The sequence below is a fragment of the Centropristis striata genome, chromosome 13 (assembly GCF_030273125.1).
Source record: "Centropristis striata isolate RG_2023a ecotype Rhode Island chromosome 13, C.striata_1.0, whole genome shotgun sequence".
NCBI lineage: Eukaryota > Metazoa > Chordata > Actinopteri > Perciformes > Serranidae > Centropristis > Centropristis striata.
In genome coordinates this window covers 23759498-23782913 of record NC_081529.1, presented here as the reverse complement: position 1 = coordinate 23782913, position 23416 = coordinate 23759498, and the positions used below count along the sequence as shown (strand labels likewise).

Below are 23416 nucleotides of genomic sequence, written 5' to 3'. Positions count from 1 at the left end.
AAGGTCCCACCATGGAAATAATCCCACGTTTGTTTATTTCCTGTACTGGAGCATGTATGTGACGTAAACACATACGTGACGTGAGCAGATCAGATCAGAGTTTTGTGTCTTGTCAGTGTAGACGACACGCTACGGAGGAGAGGATTTAACTTTTCCACTTTGGAAGGTGGTTTCAGATTTTTGCCTCTTTAAGCCCCCAAAACGCCGTCACCGTCTAAACGAAAGGCACTTCCAATAAAATATTTTGTCGTTTTCACCCGCGAGCGTCCTTGTGTGAACGGGGCCTCAGTGGCTCACAGTGTGGCTCCTCTTCCGCTGAAGGGCTCTACATCTCATCTACCAGACTTTTCTCCTCTGTAGTGCTCCGGTGGTGGAACAAACTTTAAACTCCATCCGATCTGATGGGTCCTGATCAATTTTCAAAAAGAGGCTGAACACCCAGCTTTTTACTGAACACCTACATACATAATCAACACACAGAATACACACACAAAAAAAAAATCTGCACTCACTACTTAAAAACACTTACGTCTAAAAAGCACTTGATGTTGTATATGCCACTTATTCTTGCTTATTCTTGTGTTGTTTCTCGTATTCATCCTTGCTAGTGTTGTATGATCTCTCAAATGTACGACGCTTTGGATAAAAGCGTCTGCTAAATGACATAGATTGTAGAAAGAGTATTTGTGTTGCTTGGCTTGTTTGTTTACCTGCACACATTCTTCTAAATCCATCTTCTCAAGCTCGTGACAATTCTGCAGAGGAGAAAGAGACAATAGAGAGAAACTATGTGATCGAATGTGTCAAATCTTCTTGTTTTGAGATTAAAAACCAGTTTGACATCAATTTCAAATATTTGTGTTTGCATGCCACACTCACCCTTGCTAATGTAGTGAAGCCCACATCTGTAAGCTGAGAGCAGCGAGCCACTTCTAATATTCTGAAAGGAGAAAAAGCAGAGCAGATATTTATACAATGGTGTCCTTTTACAGTCTGCCACTGTTTAACTGGATGTACAGTAGTAAAGCCTGAGATAACTTTACTGCAGAAGGGCTCATTTATTCATTCTTCTCCCCAATCTTAATTATTTACTCAGTCTTTACCGCAGCATTTAAAAATTAATCAAACGTTTATGATAATTATTTTACAGGGAGAGTGAGGGAAAATCCATCCCTGTAAGCCATTTAATTAAAAAAAAAATGAGTCTTATAATGCCGTTTGCAAGAAATCAAAAATCTGTGAGAGAAAAACACCAATTACAGGAAAACAAAATCTGGTTAATGATAATTTTTATATCAAGTATTCACCCCATGTAACCTTGAAAAATACGTTCATGCATGCCTCAACAGTGAATATTAGAAATCAGAACATTTTCCATGACATGAAGTAAAAGGGGTTCTGTTAAGAAGAGCAAACATCTTTTATTATACATCCATTTATTATAATCCAAGTCTCTTTATCCAGTTGTATGCTTACCACATCTCAAACACATGCATTTTAACTAAAAATTACCATTTAAAACACTTCAGCAGTGCCTGTGCAAGTATAAAAGCTTGCTGGTGTGCGGACTGTTTTATACAGAAGGAGTCTTGGATTATACTGCACCGTTTATGTTGGGAGTTAAAAGATGCTTTGATATATTTTTGCTGCTGTTAAATGCTGCTTCCTCTTACTTCAAAGGGAATGTAAATGCACAGAGACAATTCTTTATAATTTGGTCACTTAAGAATTGAAGAGAAGAGACAGTTTTCTCTAAGAACTGAAGGTAACACCGGCTGAATAACTGATAAACAAATGGTTATTTTGCCATTGAAGTATTCCTTTAAGAGGTTCCGGTCTGAGCGGTGCCATGTGAGGACGCGTTTTTGCTGAGGTCCTCGCCAACACTATTAATAAATATAGAAGCAGCTATTTAATGTAAAGACCTCGAGTCACACTCATAATTGAAGCCAAGACGTCGCACCAGGCTTGAAATTTTGACCTAACGCTCGCTGAAAATGTAAAAAAAAGCACTTGACACAAGGGTTAGCTCCAAGGCTAGCCCGGCCTCAGAGGCTAACACTGCACCTGATGCTGTACACCCAGTCGGTGACCCGGACATGAGGCCATCCTCCTAGCAATCGCCGATTTGAGGACTGACTAGATTACGATAATGCTAACACCAAGAGTGAAGCCCTAGATCAGGGGCTGCTGTTGTTTTGGCGCGTCAATCAGGACAGGACCCAGAAACGCTCCTCTCTGACAGTCGTCATAGCAACCTCAAGCTAGAGCTGTCTCCCAGCTACCCCTTCCCAAAAATGGAGAAAAGAAAGGCAGAATTTATTAACCTGTTGAAAACGTTTATTTTGATATTTAAAATCAGAAGGATGCAAATAGAAAAGAGGCATACAATTTTTTATTTAATCTTTATTTAATAAATTCATGACATTGATGTGTTTTTTATTTGAAATTTGATTTTGCATGTCTGCACTATTTAGTTATATATTGTATGTTTATAAGCGTTGCTGGTTCCATATTTAATGTTAAAGCAAAACATGTTTGGTATATATTAAAAGGTTTATTTGTTCAATGTTGGCCCGCGATTTTATTCAAGTTTTAAATTTTGGCCCATTGGGTATTTGAGTTTGATGCCCCTGCAGTAGATAAACGGGTGGTCGCCCTCGAGTCTACAGCCGACAGCAACTCCAGCCTGATTGCTGCCCTGGAGTGGGACATGTCTCATGTGCGGAGGGAGCTCACTACTCAGAAAGCACGAAATGAGGATTTGGAGGCAGGGTCGCAATTACCTGCGCTTTATCGGAATAAAGGAAAGACGGGAGGACCGGAAGCGCACAAAGGAGTTTATATCTCAGTGATGCGGAGAGCCTGGAACTCTACCTGTCCGATCCCTGCACCTCTATTCCTAAAGCATTAGAAATTATCTCTAGCTTTGGAGAGATTTCAGGCTACAGAATCAATCTTACTAAGAGTTTGCTCTTCCCTGTTAACGACCAGGCTCGACAGATGTCTTTTGAGGCATATCCACTAAAAGAAACTTGACACTTTTACCTATCTCGGTGTATCAATAACCAGTAAATACACTGATTTATTCAAGCATAACTTTAAACCAGCCCTGGACCTTATCCGTTATCCTTATCAGCGCTGCCTATATCGCTTGCTTGCAGGGTTATTTCTGTCAAGATGATAATTATGCCCAGGTTCTTATTCTTGTTTCACACAATACCTGTGTATTACCACAATACCAATACCTGATCCCAAAGTCTTTTTTCAGAGAGCTAGATAAATCTATATCCAACTTTATCTGGAATGAGACAATCCAACAAATAAGGAGGGCACATCTTGAGAAACAGAAAGAGGCTGGAAGGCTTAGCACTACCGATTTTTTTACATTACTGGGCAGCTAATATTTATAAACTAATATACTGGGTCTCTGCGTCTTCTGAGGGGGGTGGAGCTGTATGGGTTGAAATGGAACAACACTCCACTCATCTGGTGTCCCTACCTTCTTTAGTATGTGCACCATTGCCACTCAGTAAGCAGCGCCTCACAAATAATCCTGTTATGAGTGACTCACTTCGAATATGGTCCAAATTCAGGACCCACATTAAACATAGACAAGCTATGCCCTCTCTCCCCTCACTCATGTATACAGCATTTAAGTTATGGTTCAGGAATGGTCTGAAACGGGTGAGGGATCTGTTTTAAGGGTGATGTGTTCATATCATTCGAGCAGCTGGTAAATGAGTATAATAACCCCAGTTTACATTATTTCAGGTATGCCTTTGTTCGGAAACAGTTTCCTTCCTTTCCGTTACTCTTGCCAAATGACTGGATAGAGGAGTGGTTGGAGGAGGATCTAAATCAAAGAGGAGGAGTGAGCAGATTTTATGAGGATATCCAGTTGATGCGTCACCGTCACTAAGTCATTTTAGGGCAGGGTGGGAGGAGGAACTAGGATCTGAAGTGTCGGACGTCTCCTGGAAAAGCGCAATTAAGAGAAAATATTCAACTTTGATTTGAAAAAGACATGGTTTACTTCAGTTTAAGGTGCTCCATAGGTTTCATTTATCTAGGAGTAGGGATGCCAGGATATATCCAGATGTCGATCCGACTTGCTCCCGATGCTGTCAGGCTCCGGCCACCCTCTACCATATCGTTAGCCTCATAGCATAATTGCCTAAGTCATTTTTTGGCCAAATTGAGATTTCTGACTAACTTCACTCTACTACCACTGCTGCATCTTTCTGCTTTATTGCATATGTTCTCAGCCTATCAGAACACTTTTCATTTCTGCGACAAGGTATGATGAAGTGATGTAAACGCTAGCAAAACGATTTTTAGTTTATAGTGTAAAGAGATTTGTTTTGACTAGAAATAGGACATTTTGATAAGATATAAGATCAGTATTCTTGGTTAGATTTTGAGTTTTTGCAGTGAACCTGTTCATATTTTCAGGAAAAGCGTTCAGTGAGCAGAAGCACTCTGTGTTCATTCTAAAAAAAGACCAGTGTGATGTATATATCGTTTTTCTTCTTGTTTTCCGAAAACGCTCAAATATGACTTAGGCAAATGCTATGAGGCTAACGATATGTTCAAGGCTTGCCTAAAGTTGATAGAGTCTTTAATTTTTTATACTTTTTCTTACATCTGTGACAAGGAGATAAGCCCTGCTCCTGAGATTGCAATATCTGGTGTGAGCCCTGCTGGGACGGCGATATCTGGTGCACAATCAGACGCCATTGCGTTTTCATCTCTATTGGCCAGACGTTTTGTGTTTGTGTTATTTTGTGTAACTGGAAGTCATACAGGCCTCCCACACACAGGCGTTGGGTTGAAGATGCAATGGCACTTTTGAAACTTGAGAAGTTATAACACACGACCAGGGGTTCAACCCAGAGATTTTATAAGGTCTGGCAGCCCTTTCTGAATTATTTTAACTTACAATTCCCTGCTTGAAACACTGGGACATAATTGATTCACAGGCTGTGTAATATGTCAGGTTTTTTTTTATTTTTATTTTGTTTAGTTTTTTCCTTGATGTACGTTTTTTGGTGTTATTATTGGCACTTTATTATTGTATATGTTTGGGTTGCTGTTTGGGGATTTGTTAATTGTTTTATAAGTGTTAATTCAAAACCCAATAAAAATATTTGAATTATAATGAAATATTCCTTTAAGTCAAAGTTTCACCTACTTCAGAAAGTTTGTTTGCGAAGATTGCATGAATCAAGTTAGATACATTGTACTCAGGCGACATTGTTGCACAGGATGAGGTGGAAAATGACTCACAGTAACAGTAAGTAAAACTGTTTTTCAGACTGAATGGAAAGACAGATTTTTTTAGACTCAGTGGCCCTCATTTATCAAACGAGCGTACGTCAGAAAGTGAGCGTAAAGTGGGCGTAAGATGATTTCTACAAGCCTCGGCATTTATCAATATGGACGTGAGCGGAGGGTACGATCAGATCTCAGTCTGCTCTCAGCTCGTGTACGCAAATTTGAGTCAGCATGAAGTCACACGTCTGAGTCGGAGAATTGATCTTAGACTATTGTATCGATGCCTGGAGCTGATAAAACTCTGTGGTGTTTTGATTTTTAATAGTGACAAAGCAAAACATGTTTAGACTACATAATTTATCATTAAAACATAATTTAAAATAAATACACCCTGCGATCGTGAAATTCTTTAAGCAGAATACCAGCCGAGGATATTAAATGTTGTTGTCTTCTGCTGTTTACTGTTATCCAGTAAACGTCAGCGTCTCCTTCACCGGCGGTGCTGCCCGAATAGAAACATTTCCAATCAGTGCAGCCACACGCTCCTCTCACTAGGACATCATTATTAATAAATGTAAAGAGGTGAATAATATATCTCCATCATAATAATAGCAATATTCTGATATTATATAGACTATATATCACGATGTAATTACTCAAACCTCGCCGGGAGTTTAATGGTCCGCTACTTTACTGACAGCACCACTGATTTCCTTCTTTTTCACTTTTTATGCTGCCAAACAAAACCAGTTTGTTGTGTTGCAGCTGTTGGACGTCAGCGTTTCACTTTCTGCCTCTGAGAAATTCCTCTTCTTTTAGAATTAAAACTTACTTTAAAACATTGTTTACCTCCTTCAACCAAAAAGCTGAAAACTTTTAAGTCTGTGCTCCAAATGTAAAATATTCAGTGAACTTGTTTGAGTTTATAACTATAAGTACTTTTATTTCATAAACCTCCGTCGCTGCGTATTTCTTTAATATGTCTATATTGTCCCTATTGTTAATTGTAACGGTGCACTTTGCTAATAAAGCTGAGTTTAGAGGGTGAAAAAATTATCGTTTTGGCCGTATTGCGTCCTTCGGTGTCGTAAACTCTGAAGGCGAGCCTTCTGAATCGGGTATATATTAGGGCGTGGTATTTAAATTACGTTTGTTTCGAGCCGCCACATTTATCAACAGCCGATCATTCTTACGCTGTGATTGGAGAGATACGATCGTTTGATAAATCACACGTGGACCCTGTTGTAAGACCAAATACACACTCGGATCTGCGCTCGTTTCTACGCTCGCTTGATAAATGAGGGCCAGTGTGTGTGTGTGTGTGTGTGTGTGTGTGTGTGTGTATCAATTCACCTGAGGCGAGGGCAGTTCTGTCCCAGGGCGTGCAGGATGGCGTCTGTGATATTAGCACAGCCCGACACACACAGAGACTGCAGGCGGTGACAGCCTCGGCAAATTATGATGAGGCCCTCATCTGTAATCTGCTGCTCACAGGAAGACAAAATGTGTGGATGTTTTCGTGAGTGAGGTGTGGTCGATTAAATCCACATCCACCTTGACAAGTGACAACATGCACTTCAACACACACATACTTTAACAACCAGCTAACAAGAGCAAATTATTTTTCTCCTTTATTTGTAAGTATGTCTAAAGAGGAGGAACAGGTGACAAAGAGGACGAGATTAGACAATGAGTTCCTGAGGTGTCAGACAAGGAGGAGATGGAGACAGGAGGAGGGTGAGAAGAGCCCTTAGGTGCTGATAAAGGAGGAGAGTTTGGAGACAGAGAGAAAAATATATATGCATTGTGTGTGCAGACTTCATAGACTATGGGCTGTATGAGCTGGAAGTCCACAACGAGCTTTGAGTTGGAGAGCACAATGTAAAGTTGGTGCACATTATCCTACACTGTAAAAAAAGTTTGTAGAAATACACACTATATAACACAATAACACTGTCAAATACATCAGAAATAGGGCATAAAATGAAGAAATGTATATCACTGTATTAGACACTTTTAATTACCGTAAATCAAAGAATAGCACCAAACTTTTAACTTTTTTGTGTCATAAACTGGAAGAAACACACAGTTTTGCTGTAAAAATATAACATTTTCATGCAAAACTTATGGAGAAATACCATGATGTGTGAATGAATGACACAATTCCACTAAAAATAATAGGACTATTCAGTCTAAATTACAGTTTTCGCTGATATTTACATTTAAATTTACAGTAGAAAATCCACTCACTGTAATTTTTACGGTGAAGTTCTGGCAACCACAGCTGCCGGTATTTTACCGTAAATTAAACAGATTATTTTTTACAGTGTATATATCCTGAAAATAACAGCAGTTTTTATGTAGATTTTACTTTTACACCCAAATTGCAGATTGAGGGGTTTATGACAATGTTTGTTTAAAGAGAGGCTTCACATTTAAACAATAAGAAATGTGCCTACAGAGTATTAATGAAAATGCATGTTTTGTTTTTCCAGATTAATTGGATTAATCTTCTAGGCTTTTACTTACTGAGCATGTCTGCAGGTTGAGTGTGACCAGCTCTGGACAGTGAGCCCCGATATGCTTCAAAGCCTCATCCTCTAGCTGTGGAAGAGATTGCAGCCATTTGAAATCTAATGCAAGAATACAATCGTTTCCCCACCAACCCCTCTACTGTCACTGATATATCAGAAACACCTCCCTGATATATTGCAATACAATTCAACAGCACCACAAACTCCATGTTTCTACACGCGTTTGTGTTGTCATTTGTTTCTGTCCTTCTAACGAATGATCTGTGACATCACCATAGATATACAGTACGCGGTTGTTTTTTCACACTGTAGTGTTGACTGTTGGTGGAACAGGATGGTGCTATGTGAAGGCGTTCACATTTGCAGTAAACAGTGTCTGGCATGCCTTTCCTCAGAAACACCCTCCATGCTGCACAGGAAGTAATGCATTTTATTGCATGTTTGCAGCAGCAGCAACTGTTGAAAACAGTGAAAATACTGTAGGAGGAACTTGGTAGTTAGTATGAAAGTATGGGAACCAATTTCAGTCAGTAAAGGAAAAAAAAAACATGTAAACTTAGCCTTGTGATTATAAAAAGTCCTGCAAGTCATTTATTCATTAGATTCGTGCTAAAAAAAAAGGGAGAAACTTCCTTCAAAATAAGACTTACTCATCTAATATAATGACATAAATTTAAATAAATAGAAACTCAAAATAACGAGAAACTTTCTAAACATATACTGTTATGACATATTAAGTCATTATTTCGAAAAGGAAGGTTTCTCATTATTTCACTATACTTTGTCATGATATTGTGATACTGAGTCATTATTTACAGAAGGTTTCTCAAAATAATAACTTACAGGAACATTTCATCACTTTGGAAAACGACTAAGAAATAAATAATAAAGTACTTCAAATTTAGTTGCATTTAGATGTATCCAATTGCATTTTACACTGAAGTCAATCATTATGCTCCATCACCATCAGCTCTGGTCTGCATCTCCAGATCAAGGTTATAATAGTTTTGGATTTTTCATTAGTTTTAGTTTTAATTTCGTTGTCAATTTTTGTTTTCAAATTCAGTTAGTTTTAATTAGTTTTTAGAGTGAGTTTGCTAGTTTTGATTATTTTTATTTTTTGAAAAATGCTTAGTTTTAGTTTAGTTTTTATTAGTTTTAGTGTTAGTTTTAGTTTTTTGTAATGGGGTATTTTTTGGGTGCCAGGTTCAATAAAGTCCCAATAAATGTTTCCTTTATTTCCTTTGTCTGATCCATCTCAGCCCCAATAAGTTTACTAAGTCATGAAACCAGATAGATGAAATAGATTTAATATCAACCAAAAAGGTTTATGTATGAAAAAAGTTGTCAAAGACGAAAACTAAGGACATTTTCACTATAATTTTAGTTAGTTTTGTAACCACACAATACAGTTTCAGTTAGTTATCGTTTTTTTAAAAACTCCCATTTTTATTTTTATTTCAGTTAACGAAAATCTTTTTTCAATTCTAGTTTCCGTTATTTCGTTAGTTTTCGTTAACTATAATAACCTTGCTCCAGATCACATTTAGGCCCGTACCTGTGTGCATCCCTTGAGGAAAAGGCCTTTCAGTCCAGGACAGCAGCGCACCAGTGCCTGGATGCCATCCTTGGTGACTTGATCACACCAGGAGATGTTGAGCTGCTCCAGCAGGGGACAACCCTCACTGACAGGAGCAAATTAGAAAAAGGACAGGTGAGAAGTGGGAAAGAACTAAACAAAAAAAAGGTTGGCATAAGAAGCAATGAGATAGACAGAGAATGTACGCTGGAAGTACACAATACATGGGGAAGTCTTCCTGATATTGAATTTTAAAAACCCTTAAAACCCTTTGAACCCCACAGTTTGTCATAAAAAAGAAAAAACACTAAATTCTGCGCTCCTCAGTACAACAGTGAAGCCATGATTGATTCTGCTGAGACCAAAAGTCACATGGCAAAAATGAATTGAATCGTGTGTGTGTGTATATATATCAAATTTTATTCCAGTTTTTGTAAAACAAATTATCAAAGAAACTCAATTCAGAGTTTTTTTAGTTTTTTTTTATGATTTGTGGCATTAGAAGTGTGTTATACTTCACAAAATACATTTTAAAATTCTCCCTACATACTACATAGAGGTGCAGGACTTATTATTTCAATGAATAATAATGCCACAATTAATTAAATGTGAGTGGAGCAACAAGAAGAAAAAAAAACGCCCTGAAACTTCATTGGGTTCAGAGGGTTAAGAGTACCTTTTGTGCACACGGGTACATAATCAAACTGGTACAGGTTTAACAAACAAATACAATGAGAGATAACAGCTGTTATCTCCTTAATATCTATAAAATATCTATAAAAGCAAGAAGCGTCTGTGTTTGTGGATGTGTGTCTAGGGCATATCTCGCTGACCGTTAGTCAGACTGATCTAAGATTTCGTATGTGACTTGTGCATGGCACGAAGGTGTACATCCTCAATTTTGAAGATTTTTTTATTTATTTTTCAAAATATCATTATATACGTAGGATGTTGCGTGTTGCAGCATTGCACTGTCCACGCCTAACTCATCAGTTTTAAAGTGCGCTACAAGGTTCGATTTTCCAATAATATTCAAATAGTTTCCAGCGAATAACGATGTTCAATGTGTATGTGCTGGATGGTGTGCGTACCTTATGAAAAGTAAGTGTTTTATGGAGTTGCAGACGTTTATATCTCAATGTACATCCATGTATAACCTAATATACACTTTGTATATTAACACTACGCAAGAGTATTACACCTCATTGTACATCACACTTTCACACACAACCTCATTTGGCCATAATTGAAAAATCCACTTAATCTCCCACTATAAGAATACATACTTCCTACGGGCACTGCACTAGTGTTTTAAATTCAGAGGAATGTCCACCACAACATCAACCCTACACACCTGAGAGCTTTGAGTGACAGGTTGGTGATTGAGGTACAGGAGGCGAGGTCCAGGTGCTTCAGCTTTGGACAGAACTTACTGAGGCTATTACACGTGCTGCAGAAGACAAAGACAGTGAGTGTTTTCCAAGGAGAAGAGAATGGCATTTTAACACAATCAGGATCCCAGAATAATGCACATACCTGTCAGTGATCTTGGTGCAGCCGTTCAGACTAAGTAGCTCAATGTTCCTGCAGTTTTGCGAGAACGTCCTGCAGAAAAAAACCCCAAATGTGTAGTTAGTTTATTTTGCCGGTCTGAACTAGAATGTAAATTTCTGTCAGGCAAAGTTCTCACTCAACTCACCTCAGAGCGCTGTCACCTACACCCAGGCAGCCCCGCAGGCTCAGCTTCCTAAGGAACCCCCCACATCGCTTTGAGATGTTCTCCACCACTCGGCCCTGCAACAGAAACAATTCACAGAAATTCACTTTTGTTTATTTTGCTCCTTTTAAATGGAATAATTTACTGTCACAGCTTCAGTTGGATACACTGATTCCTTTTAATCATTTTAAAGACATTCTTATTAATCTTATGATTTCTGAATGTGTATGTACTCATTGAATTTATTGTGCTTCTGTTGATTATATATTATTACGGATATGTAGTGTAATGTGTTAAAATTGTATTTGTACTGTAATCAGGGCACCATTGGAAATGAGAGCTTGCTCTCAATTGGCCTTCCCTGAATAAATAAAGGTGAAATGAAATTTAGACTGCTGTATCTGCTTCTTCAACTTGATTTTAAGTACTGACAGATGTTGAGTCAAGTGTCAGGTAAGTCAGGTAAGAGTAAAGCAGATGTAGAATACATTTACTCACCTCAATGTCCCTCTGAAAGTCAAAGAGGTCGATTCGTTGCCAGTTGCTGCCATCCAAGGCCAGAACATTCCAGGACTGAGAGCGGGGAAGGAGAAGCACACGTTTAGGGTCAAGTTTGTTCTCAAACATCACAGAGACACACACTTAAACACACAAACAAACATTCACACACACACACACACACACACACCTTGTGAACACAGACTCACCCGTGAGACCTGGGCACAGCGACAGAGTGTCACCACATCCAGAAAGGAGAAGATTCTGGAAGACAGACAGGGATGGTTTAGAGACCCTGATCCCCGCTGCCAGAAGCTTCCTCTTTACAGTAAAAAACCCCTCAAACTCAACCCTCACAGCACAGGGGTGTGAGTAAATCAGCTAATATTCTCTTTGACTGTACGCAGGATGGATATGTTTACCCGGCTTGCAAGATAGATGTGTTTACTCAAAGTGGGGTCCTGGCGAGGAAGACATGCAAACTTCTGCAAAGGAACAGAGCTGGAAACTTACAAGATCTCTTTAATGCAGCAAAACTGTAATAGGGTTGAAGTAGGGGTGCAGAGTACCAGCACAGCCTGCCAGCCTCACAAATCAGGGCACTGAACTTGGCCAAGCAGCACAGAGTCAGCAGCCGCAGCACAGGCAGCCAGGCTGGCAAGTCTGGCAAGGCTGAGGCTTGAGTTATGGCATTTATTTTGTGTTTGCTCAGGGGCTTTTGAGTTGTTGTTTTTTGTCTGAATTCAATTTTAATGCTTTATAGCCTCGGGCATCTGTTTTTAATTACAGTTTCAGCAATTTGGGGGAGTGGAGTAAGGGCGGGGAACTAGGAGAAACTTGCATCCTGGTGTTTAGTTTAGTTGAAATATTTGCCATGTGAGCATACAGTATGTGATCAGGAGTGTGTGTGTGTGCGTGTGTGTGTGTGTGTGGGGGGTTATAGAGAGCAGAGGGTCCAAGGCCAATTGTGCCTTTATGTATGATTGGATGTGCTGACTGTGACGTGAGTGTGAAACATGCCATTTCTGCTTGCAAAAAAACAACTCTCTTTTGATTGAAGTGTTTCAAAAATGTCACTCACCTTAGCAAAAGCTCCTTAGGCAGCTTCTTATTGATGACCGCCTCATCACTATTTGTGAACATCTGAAAGGGTGCAGAGGATAATATTAGTCCTGGCTTGGCAGCCTGTTTGAACCCCCCCTCCATTCACTCACCCCACTCTCAAGGGCGGCCCCAGCATATAAGCAAGGATAAATGATGGTAATCTCATCAGCCGTGATAGATTCAATGTCAAGTCTTGGAAAACACTGAGGGTGACAGAAGATAAAGCAGCACGGGAGGCTTGAATGTGCGTCTTCTAAGCAGCAGGATAGGACTTTGTACTGTCGAGAACAGAGCTGGGATTGCCTCAGCATTCATGCTCCCTTCTCTGCATGCATGTTCTCCCCTTACTTCCTGTGTTGTTTACACTGTAGGATTTACAGCAGCATGTACCGAGAATGTGCACTGGAATTAGTTACAATATATCGTTTGTGGCAATCAAGCGAAATTGCTCCAGCTTCTGCAGACAGCTAATGGATTTCCTCACAAGTAATTGCATGCTGTGTGAGCGCAAAGTCTAGCCTGTAATCCACAGAAAAAGCCTTAGTACACAAAGAGACAATAAATTAGCATTTATTAAGACACAGCTACTTAGATACACACATACACACTTACAGAGGATTCCAAAGTTCCCATAATTCATGGGAAATAATATTGAGACGGCAAGACAATGTCACATCGGAGGCAAATAAAGCAACATCTGGCCAAATCCATTTTCCCTCGATAGATTTAGAAAGATAAATCTAAACCAGGGACAGGGTAATTGCGGGGCGGAGGCTTTAGTGTGTAAATAAAAAGTGCACATGCTATTTACAAGAGACAAACATTTGTGACAGGATCAAGAAGGAATTTGCATGTCCTTATTTGCACTTCCTTGCAGGTACAAATATGAAGCATTCATGTTCTCCCAGAAGAAAAAGAAATGTTTATTTATTGTGTTTAAACTAAAAAAGTGGTCCTAAAAGAGTTTACTGTGTGCTATTTTTGATGGTGGTTGTCTATCCTAAAACCACATTCACAATAGCTTAAATTTTGAGGGACTTACTGACTTAAACAAACCAATTCATCAGCTCATAAAACAAATCGACAGATCTGTCTTTTTAGAAATCCAGGCAGCTCTCGGTCAAAGCTTCTCCATGTTCCTCTGATAAACATACAAACACACACACAGGTACACACACACACACACACACACACACACACACACACACACACACACACACACACACACACACACACACACACACACACACACACACACACACACACACACACACACACACACACACACACACACACACACACACACACACACACACACAGCTGTCTATGCAAGGGCTGCCTGCCAGCGCAGACGTGTAAAATTTTGAGGGAGTAAGAAGGGACAGACATTTCGCATTTGTATTTGGGGCAAATTGACTCTGACAGCTCGCCCTGCACAGCGTTATTTTCTGACCAAATAATCCAGAGCCATTTCCAAAGAACCAGATGCGCATGGTCAACGAGCATACACTGTCCCCTTTTGTAATCTAACATAAAATGAACATGATGCTGCATGAATGTGAGCATTATGTTTTCTCCACTGGTCAGCTATAGCCAGCGAAGCAGGCCTGGCAGGAGGTAAAAAGCTGGGTGAGCTGTAACCTCCAGCTAAAAAATCATTTTAAAAAGAGGAAAACAAAAAATCTGAATATTTTTAGAAAAACTAATTTATGTAGTTTCCTTGAATAACCCTATCCTCAGATTAAATGTATACCAGTTTGACACAGTTTACACCATAAGTGGACATTAAATTAGTGGCTAAATTTGGTTGAGATATTTAGTTCATCCTTATCCACCCGTGGATGGAGATAAGAGTAACTTCTGTATGAAATTACCCAAGAAACACATCAATAATTAACAGTGTTTTGTTGCCAACAAACTGCTTCAACAGCTCTTACAACAATACACCCAATTATATACAAGTAGTGGTTATGCCAGTCACAATATGGTTATTATTTACATATTGCTTTTAATACGGAAATGGAATTAGGGCTCATTAATGTCGGTCTACTTTTCAGGGGGCTGAAGTCTTTTGTTAAGTGCTGCTGCTATACAACAGATCTGTAGCTACTGCAGAACAGTAAAGCAACACAAAATACGAGAGGAAATGTCAGGAATTGCCTGTCAAAGTAAAACTCTCTCCAGCATAACATGTAACATTTGACCACTGTGCATTTCTGATGACAGTTACTTTTTTATCTTTAGTCTTAGGCTTCTCACAGTTAGGCTAGTTATTTCTTTGACGTATTATCCACTTCAATGAACAATATTGACACATTGTCATAGCGCCCCCCGCTGGTGACAGAAAGTGATATTTTTTGTATTATGCAGTTAGCCCGGCAGTAGATTTAACTTAGAGAAACGGAATTTGGGAGACTGAAGTAACATGTAGAGACAAACAAAAAAGCCTCTTGGACCCATACCTTAAAACCAACAGGAGGTCGGCCATCTTGAATTGAATTAGCAAACAGAGGGTGTTTTGGCTCATTTCTAGGCTCCATACTTCAGCTAACTCCTCCTAAAGATTTAACATGATTTTAAATCTGGTCAGATTCTTGGTCAGTATCATCTTAAGACTTTTGTGATTAAATGTGATTTCCAGAATTTTTATATTTTAAAGTATGTGGGTGTGGCATCGCGTTGAATTACGAGTACTCGCCATGTACAGGAAGTTGCTCTCACTTGAGCATACATTGTCAAATCTGACACAAATTTGTCATGTTTGATCAGAGTCCAGGCCTGAATATAGCCATACATCAATATTGACACATTGTCATAGAGCCCCACGCTGGCAACAGGGAAAAAACTTAATTTATGCAATTTTTAATTTAGCCCCCGCAGTAGATTGCAGTAAGAGAGACGACATTTGGTAGGCAGATGTAACGTGGAGACTTACAAAAAAAACTAAATAAAAAGTTGGCCATCTTGAATCGAATGAACAACAAGATCCACCTCAAAATGGGTACTTCTGGACAGAGAGAATGCTGCTAAATGTGAAAAAAACCAGGGTAACGTGCCAGTGTCGGGTGGTTGCAAAAATGCGTGGCTGCGTTGGCCACGTCCCACAGGCACCCCGATGTGCGTGGAGGGGCTAGGACCCGTTCAGCGCTGCTTGCAACTTGAATTATTATCATTTTCTCCCTAATTGATGGCCTTATTGGAGGCTTTCCCATACTGAAAAAGTTGCAACACTTCACAAGAGGCTGAAAACCATAGTGAATTTTTCATATGGTAAGGGACTTGCGAATGGGCGTGGCAAAGTACCTCAGTGGCGGCCCCTCAAACATTTCAACAGAGTAGCACCTTATAGGGGGCATTCACGTAAACAAACAAAACTTGGTACATATATGTATTAAGGCGAGACGCACCAAAAAGCCTCTTGGACCCATACCCTAAACCCAAAAGCAAGTCGGCCATCTTTGCTCAAATTTAACATTTTTGCATTTTTTGGCCATTTTCAGGCTCCGGCTGTTTTGGGGTTTTATGCATTTCTGAATAAGTCTCAGCTTTAAGACAATGTTAACATTAATATGAAATTCAAATGATAAGTATAGTTTATAATCTCTTAAACGTAACGTTGTCTGAAAGTTTTTCACGGCACACAGCTGTTTAAAGACAAAGGCTGAATGACGTAGTTGACAGATAGTGGTTGAAGATCGCTACCTTAACTAGATGGATTAATGTGAGGAGTAAATTGCAAAACTTTTCAATTTAATCAGAGGTGCTACATGGAGAGAGAGACAGTGGGACCTCGGACACGGACGGTCTGGCTAACGTTAGCCAAGATAATGCTGAGAGCTTGAGTTGGAGGAAGATATTGCACTGATGGATGAGCCGATGGCAGCGTACAATGTCTCTGACTGTAGTTATCTAAACGAGGACAGTGTTAAAGAGACTGAGATAGCTCCGAAGTACAAGTGGAGCCGCAAACTTCACAACGGCGGAGCCTGCTACCTGCTGTTTCCACTGGAGCCAGTGAGAAGATGCCACCAAGTTAAAGAGATGACTAATAGTAAGTGCTTATCCTTTAGCTACACAATCCTTTTCTCTGTTAGTAAGGGCTATTAAAATCACTAGAGCAGAGTAAGAAAGCAGCTAATGATGCTGTGTGATAACGTCAGTGTGTGTAACGTTAGCCCAGGTGTGGGTGTGTCAGGTGTGTGTCTCAGGTGTCTACCGTCTCCTATAAATGACCTTTATTAACATAATGAGGAAAAGCAGCGTTAGTCATTCATTCAAAAAAGTGTTTCTCTGAACATAATCCAGGCAGTGATTACCTTATCACCACATAACTTAGGCTAATTATTAAATAGTAATATACAAACATAATTTATAAGAGACAGGTTTGCTGTGAGAGACACAAAGGTGAGGAGATCTTTAGGCTATAACAAAATAAACAACCTAACGTATGGTAGAAGTATAGTAAAAGTATTGTTTAAAGGATCTGATATGGTGGATCATACACTGTTATGGTGAATATGTTATGTTTCTGAATATCGGGCTAAATGTGACCAACCCAGGGTAACGCGCCACTATCAGGTGGTTGCAAAAATGTGTGGCTGTGTTGGCTGATTCCTGCGGGAACACCAACGTGCGTGGAGGGGCGAGGACCTGTTCAACGCTGCTTGCAGCTTTACTAAGGGACCGAGCACCAATGGTGCAAGGACCCTATTAACACTGGTCTGTTTATTATTGTTATTATCATCATTATTATTATTATTTTTCGCCAAAGTCGATTGCTAATTTGGAGGCTTTATCATATTCACAGACTCATCAAACTTGGAATATAAGTAAATGTAGCGCAAAAATGTTGTATTATAGTGGTTCCAGGAATGAGCATGCCAAAATGACTCACTAGCGCCCCCTAGAAAGTTAGTAAAATTGGGCCCCCACATACAGCAATGTCCAAAACTCACCACATTTGGTACATACATCAATCATGGGGAAACGCACAAAACAGTCACAAGAACCCACACTCGAAAACATACAGGAAGTCGGCCATCTTGAATCGAATGTGGCATTTTAGGTGTTTTCAGGTCGCATACTTTAACAAACTCCTCCTACAGATTTAACCTGATTGACTTCTAACTTGGTCAATTCATAGCGCCCCTCTCTGGCGACAGGAAGTAGCATGTTTTAGTCATGCATGATATTGTGATGTCCTGCTCTGAGCAGGTTGATCAGATCCATCTCTAAATTGGTCAGAAATGCCTCAAGATGTTGTTGATGCTTGCTGGTGAAGATTGGTTAGTTTTTGTTAAACTGTGTTGCTGACATACCAGGAAGTTGCTGTATCTTTACTATACATTGTCCAATCTGCCTCAGACTTGTCATGCATGATGATAGTCTATCACTGAACAGTTCTACACTGAACAGTTCTAAATAGCAATATTTCATATAGCTCCGCCCCTTATGCTTTAACCACGCCCCATTTAATTACTAATGACCCATTATATACCGTATGACCCGTCATAGAGACTTGTATGAGGTGTCATGGTACTCAGCAGAGAGTCCCTGTTTAACGGGTGATTGAATACCCCGCCCATTTTGATAAGCCACGCCCCCTTTCATAACTAATGAACCGTTTGTCATAGAAACTTGTATGAGGTGTCGGTCTACCCAGCAGAGACAGCCAAATTCGTTTGCTCTGCCCATTTATTCTAGCCACGCCCCCTTTCATAAGTCATGGCCCGTTTGTCCTACAGTAATTCCAGAGGTGGCGGTCGAGGATCGCTGGACTGGGCGTGGCAGGCTCCCCCGACGGCTCCACTCCGTCCCGTTCATCACTGCTTGCAGCTTTAATGTACTTTATACTGTATACATTTTTTAAAATATAGGTTGTATGTTAAGTTTTATCTTTTTGATACATTGATATTTAGTTCTTTTGCACCAAAACACCACAGCAAATTCCTTCAGATTTTTTTACATTTCTGGTTTTATTTTGAAGTCAAGGGTCGCACCACTTCCGGTTTCCCCCTGGCACAAATCCGCTTCTGCTTGACACAGCAGCTCTACCGCAGCTGTCGGGTCAGAAGGTAGCGGCCTGAATCTTCTGAGTCGTCAGCTGTTGCACCGTTAAAAATAAATAAAACCACACACAAATCCCACGCTAGCTGGGGATTAAACAACACCAAGTGCTCAGGGCTACACAGCCCAATGTCACCGGTCTGATACACGGCGGCGTTTTTATGAGTCCCAAGTTTTCCCCAAAAAATATTCAGCTCCGCTTGGGCTGCGACACAAACTTTACACAATGCTAAAGAACAGCAGCACCGTAGCTTATATGTGTGTGTGCATGTGGCTCTGTCGCCTACCCCTACAGGTCTTTGTGTATGTTATATTGTGGCAGCTTGGGCCTATTTGTTGATAGTTTCTTTGCTAATACGGGGTGCATGTAGCAGTCACAACTCGAGGCCCCCCACAACCGCAGCGGCCAAGTATATGCACAACAATCCGGCAAAATTCGTATTGAAAAATAACCTTCTTAGAAAGGGGAACCAATTCATTTTATTGGCTAATGTGTGTCAAGGCTCTCCTCGGCGTGCTCCATGTAGCTCTGTCTTTGTTTTGACGGCGCAAAAAAGGAAGCGAGGAAACATTTTTGGACCTTTAAAAACTCTAATTTTCCAGCCGAACAGCATAAAGGGGCTTTGTGGACATTTTAAACGTATCTTCTGAATGAAAAAGGCATTTAATGCCCAGGCTATATGTTGTTTGAACAAAAACAACTAACCTAATCCCAAACATTGACTGCGGAAGCTGCATCAACAAGCCTCCCCATAAGCGCAGTTTTACAATAAATACAGCGACAGTCCCCATGTAGGCCCACATCCTAACGTCTATAACAGCTACGCTGAATGTGTGTCAGTGACTGTCAGCTAATAATTGATGGTCAGACTCACCTCAAACCGGCTCCGCGAAACACCATTTACCTCCTTTCCCATGTCGGACGCTGGTTACCGACTCAATGAATCCGGTGTAGGCGAAGTGAAATGCAGCAGATACGGGCCCTCTTCCTGCCGTTTCTCCTCCACAACTATCATGCTACCGTCCTCTCGGTAGCTCCTGTGTTGCGATGTTTTTCGGCCTGCAAAACAAACAGTAAAGACCTCTTTTTTTTCTGATAAAAAATATGAGCTACAGGCAGCTGCACAGCCAATAAGCCAGTTCTCTTATCTGCTCGCTTCGCCCCTCACCTCCTCCTCCTCCTCCCCCCTATAGGCTACAGCTTTCTTTCCATCCATCCACACAATAGCCCGGACAGGAATAGGACCTGGTAGCCTAAAATGGAGCTAGTACTACGCCTACATCATTTTAGAAATAATAAATATCATGAAATAACGCTGAGGTTTACACACAAAAACACGACTGCCTCATACTTACTTGTTGTCTGGCCTCCTAAAGCTCGCAAACTCAGGAGCAACGATAAATATCAAAATGGGGTGTCAACCTTTTGACAGCCCACGTAGGACGAATACCTGGCAGGAGGCAACAGGGTTCAGGGCTAGATATACATTTAATATTATTATTATTATTTTTAAAAGTTTGATTCTAGGGTAATGGTGGGTTTAATACCAACCAAAACAAAGAGACATATCTTAGGATATGTGATAATATGCATAGTTCATGCTTGGCAACATATAACCCGAATTAAATAACAAAAAAACGTATTTTATGGCTCTTTATGTCTAATAAAGACATGGTGATTTCTATTTCCCTGTCATTGAAATGTGGGTCAAAGCGTTCGTATTTTTGTCACAATCAGCGACTTTAACGACCACAGAAGCGGAAGGTTAGGCCTCTTATAACATATCAATGATGTAAATGCTTATTAATTCAATTCTATCGCATTTATTGTTCTCAAACATACATTGTAACTTTGTTATTACTGTGGGAAACGACACTTCCTCATTTCTTGTTGACCACGCCCCCAGTTAAACAGCGGGTCCAATCAGTTTCCACGACAGCAGCGCGTCATATCGCGTCATCAGGCTGGGTAAGAACCACGCTTGACAACAGTTCAATGTCGCCTGGAGAGCACCAATAAAATGTAACTGAGGTACTGTTTACGGTCTAATGGGTTTTTGACAAGCGTCAGATTTTTAGATTATTTTTTTTAAATATTATTTTTGATATAAATACTACCTATAATAATGGTATTAATTTACTAATCAATTTTTAATAATTTATAACAAATGTATTTCTATTTATACTATCTCTATTTACTTCAGATGTATTTCTATATTTCTATTCTGATTTCTATTTTAACATATCTCTATTTTCCATGATCTGAATTTGTATTTCATATTGTTATTATATATGTATATATATGTGTATATATTTAATATTGTTTTTTTTATTTACATGCTTATTTATATTTATTTCAGATTCTGTATCATTAATTCAGGAGGAAAAACTATTATTATGTCTCCAGACATAACTGTTTAGTTAGAATAAATAGAATGCAATAGAATACATGAGTTTTATCACACAATGAATTTTATTCACGTGTATGTATGAGGTTTGACTGACTTATTAATATATTATAATATTTAATTAAAAAAGAAAAAACTAAAGAAACGTGAGGTTTTGGAAATATAATTAAAGATTATTAATACTAATTTATTGTATACTCTTTTTCAGCTGTTTTTAAGTAGACCTTACTTGGGAATAGAGGTTTCACACCAACATAATAAATAAACTGTCCTTTGTAGAATATCACAAAGTAGACACCATACAACCCCACACTCCTTTCAAACTGTACAATTAATCTACTTCATCCTCCTTTGATTTGTTTTTAGTTGTAGTGATAACCTTTATTGTATATATATTCTGTTTATTTGTACTCTTAATATTAGCACAGTTTCCCACTTTGTACTGAAATGCTACAGACAATATTCCCTCGGGATAAATAAAGTTTTATCATATATTTTCCTATCTCCATGCAATGTATAATTTTTTTCTGTGTTTTGTAAAATAGAATAATACCTTTCCCCTGATTTTCTGTTGAGTCATCTGGTTAAAGACATTAATTTAGGAATATGCAAAGAGTAAAGGAATATCTTAAAACTAAAATTTGACCTGGGGACTTTCTGAAGACTGTGCCTCAAAATTAGGTATTAAATCAGGATCCTGTTAAAAATATAATCTGCAAATTTTTCCCAGCTGTTCAGCAACCTTGGTGTCCAAGGCTGCTCAAAGACTGTGCTGCTCAACTGTGTCAACCTCTCCACAAGATCTTCAATCTCAGTCTACAGTTGGGGCGAGTGCCGACACCAAAAATAAAATGTCCAGCTGAACTTAATGACTACAGACTAGTAGCCCTCACTTCTCACATCATAATGGCTGACTCTACACCTACTGAGAGTTGAGGTCAAAGACAAACTTGACCCCCTGCAGTTTGCATAAAAACTACACATCGGAGTGAACGATGCTGTCCTCTACATTCACCATGCCCTTGCTCATCTGGAGGAAACTGGTGTGAGAATCATGTCCTTTGATTTTTCAAGCGCATTCAACACCATTCAACCCAACATACTCAAAAACAAGTTCACAGAGATGGGAGTGGATCTTTCCTTCATCTCCTGGATCACAGATTACCTGACAGGAAGTTCACAGTATGTCAGGTTGGGGAACTGTGTTTCTGGGACATTAATGAGCAGCACAGGGGCTCCACAAGGGACTGTTCTGGCTCCATTTCAAATACGAACTTCAAATACAACTCTGAGTCCTGCCACATCCAGAAATACTCGGACGACACTGCTATTGTGGCATGTATGGACAGGAATCTGAATATAGGGATCTGATAAAAAGCTTTCAGTGACTGGAGTCACAAGAACTATCTCCTGCTGAACACCTCAAAGACTAAGGAAATGATCATAGATTTCCGCAGGCTCAAGCCCCCCCTTCTGCCAGTGAATACCTGTGGAGTGGACATTGAGGTGGTGCCAAGTTCTAAGTATCTAGGTGTACGTATACCTGGATAATAAGTTGGACTGGTCCCCAAACACTGACGCTCTCTACAAAAAGGGGCAGAGCCCCCTATTTTTCTTAAGGAAGCTCAGATCTCTGGACATCCGTAGTAAGATGCTGCAGATGTTTTATCAGTCTGTGGTGGTAGTGTGTTGTTTTATGCTGCAGTCTGCTGGGGAGGCAGCATCACACACAGAGATGCAAGGAGGTTGAACAGACTGGTCTAAAGAGCTGGTTCTGTGGTTGGAGCCAGGTTGGACACACTGGAGGAGGTGGTGGAGAGATGACCTGTCAAGATGTTCAGGTCCATCTTGAAATACCAGATCATCTGCTACACAAAACCTTTATGGACCAAAAACCCCCAGCAGTGGACGGCTCTTCTCTCATTATTGCAGGAAGGAGAGAGTCAAAAGATCCTTCGCTCCTACAGCCATCAGGCTGTCTAATTCTTCAAGAGCTAACAGACTGACTGAATTTCTAATTATGATATGATAAATAAGGTAATTTTGAATTTTAACAATAGATGAACTTTTTGTGATTGCGAAGGGTTAAATATTGAAAATATATTTGTTGATACCTACCTCCTTTTGGTTCAATTACAGAAATATCTGAAAAAAGTATAACTCTAACAAAAACTGATATTTCAATTATGTGGAACACTTCACAATTGATGAAACTTATATATAATTAACTTAA

General features: G+C 39.6%; 1 protein-coding gene across 2 annotated transcripts in view; it reads right to left on the bottom strand.

Annotated features, from left to right (window-relative positions):
• The window catches only part of fbxl20 (F-box and leucine-rich repeat protein 20), a 30437-nt gene extending 7524 nt beyond the window's left edge, over nucleotides 1-22913 (bottom strand). The window contains exons 1-13 of one of the 2 annotated variants that reach the window (XM_059348885.1): nucleotides 20132-22913; nucleotides 19651-19835; nucleotides 12687-12748; nucleotides 11815-11869; nucleotides 11606-11680; nucleotides 11090-11184; nucleotides 10927-10995; nucleotides 10745-10840; nucleotides 9370-9496; nucleotides 7807-7881; nucleotides 6631-6761; nucleotides 880-940; nucleotides 711-755 (exon numbers count right to left, since the gene is read on the bottom strand). In XM_059348885.1, coding sequence (XP_059204868.1) covers nucleotides 711-755; nucleotides 880-940; nucleotides 6631-6761; nucleotides 7807-7881; nucleotides 9370-9496; nucleotides 10745-10840; nucleotides 10927-10995; nucleotides 11090-11184; nucleotides 11606-11680; nucleotides 11815-11869; nucleotides 12687-12748; nucleotides 19651-19692 — 933 coding nt within the window. In that variant the 5' untranslated portion in view covers nucleotides 19693-19835; nucleotides 20132-22913. Of the gene's footprint in view, nucleotides 1-710; nucleotides 756-879; nucleotides 941-6630; nucleotides 6762-7806; nucleotides 7882-9369; nucleotides 9497-10744; nucleotides 10841-10926; nucleotides 10996-11089; nucleotides 11185-11605; nucleotides 11681-11814; nucleotides 11870-12686; nucleotides 13901-19650; nucleotides 19836-20131 lie in introns of those variants that run through there. The other variant, XM_059348884.1, reaches the window with a different exon arrangement.
• Between the last annotated feature and the right edge of the window lie 503 nt (nucleotides 22914-23416).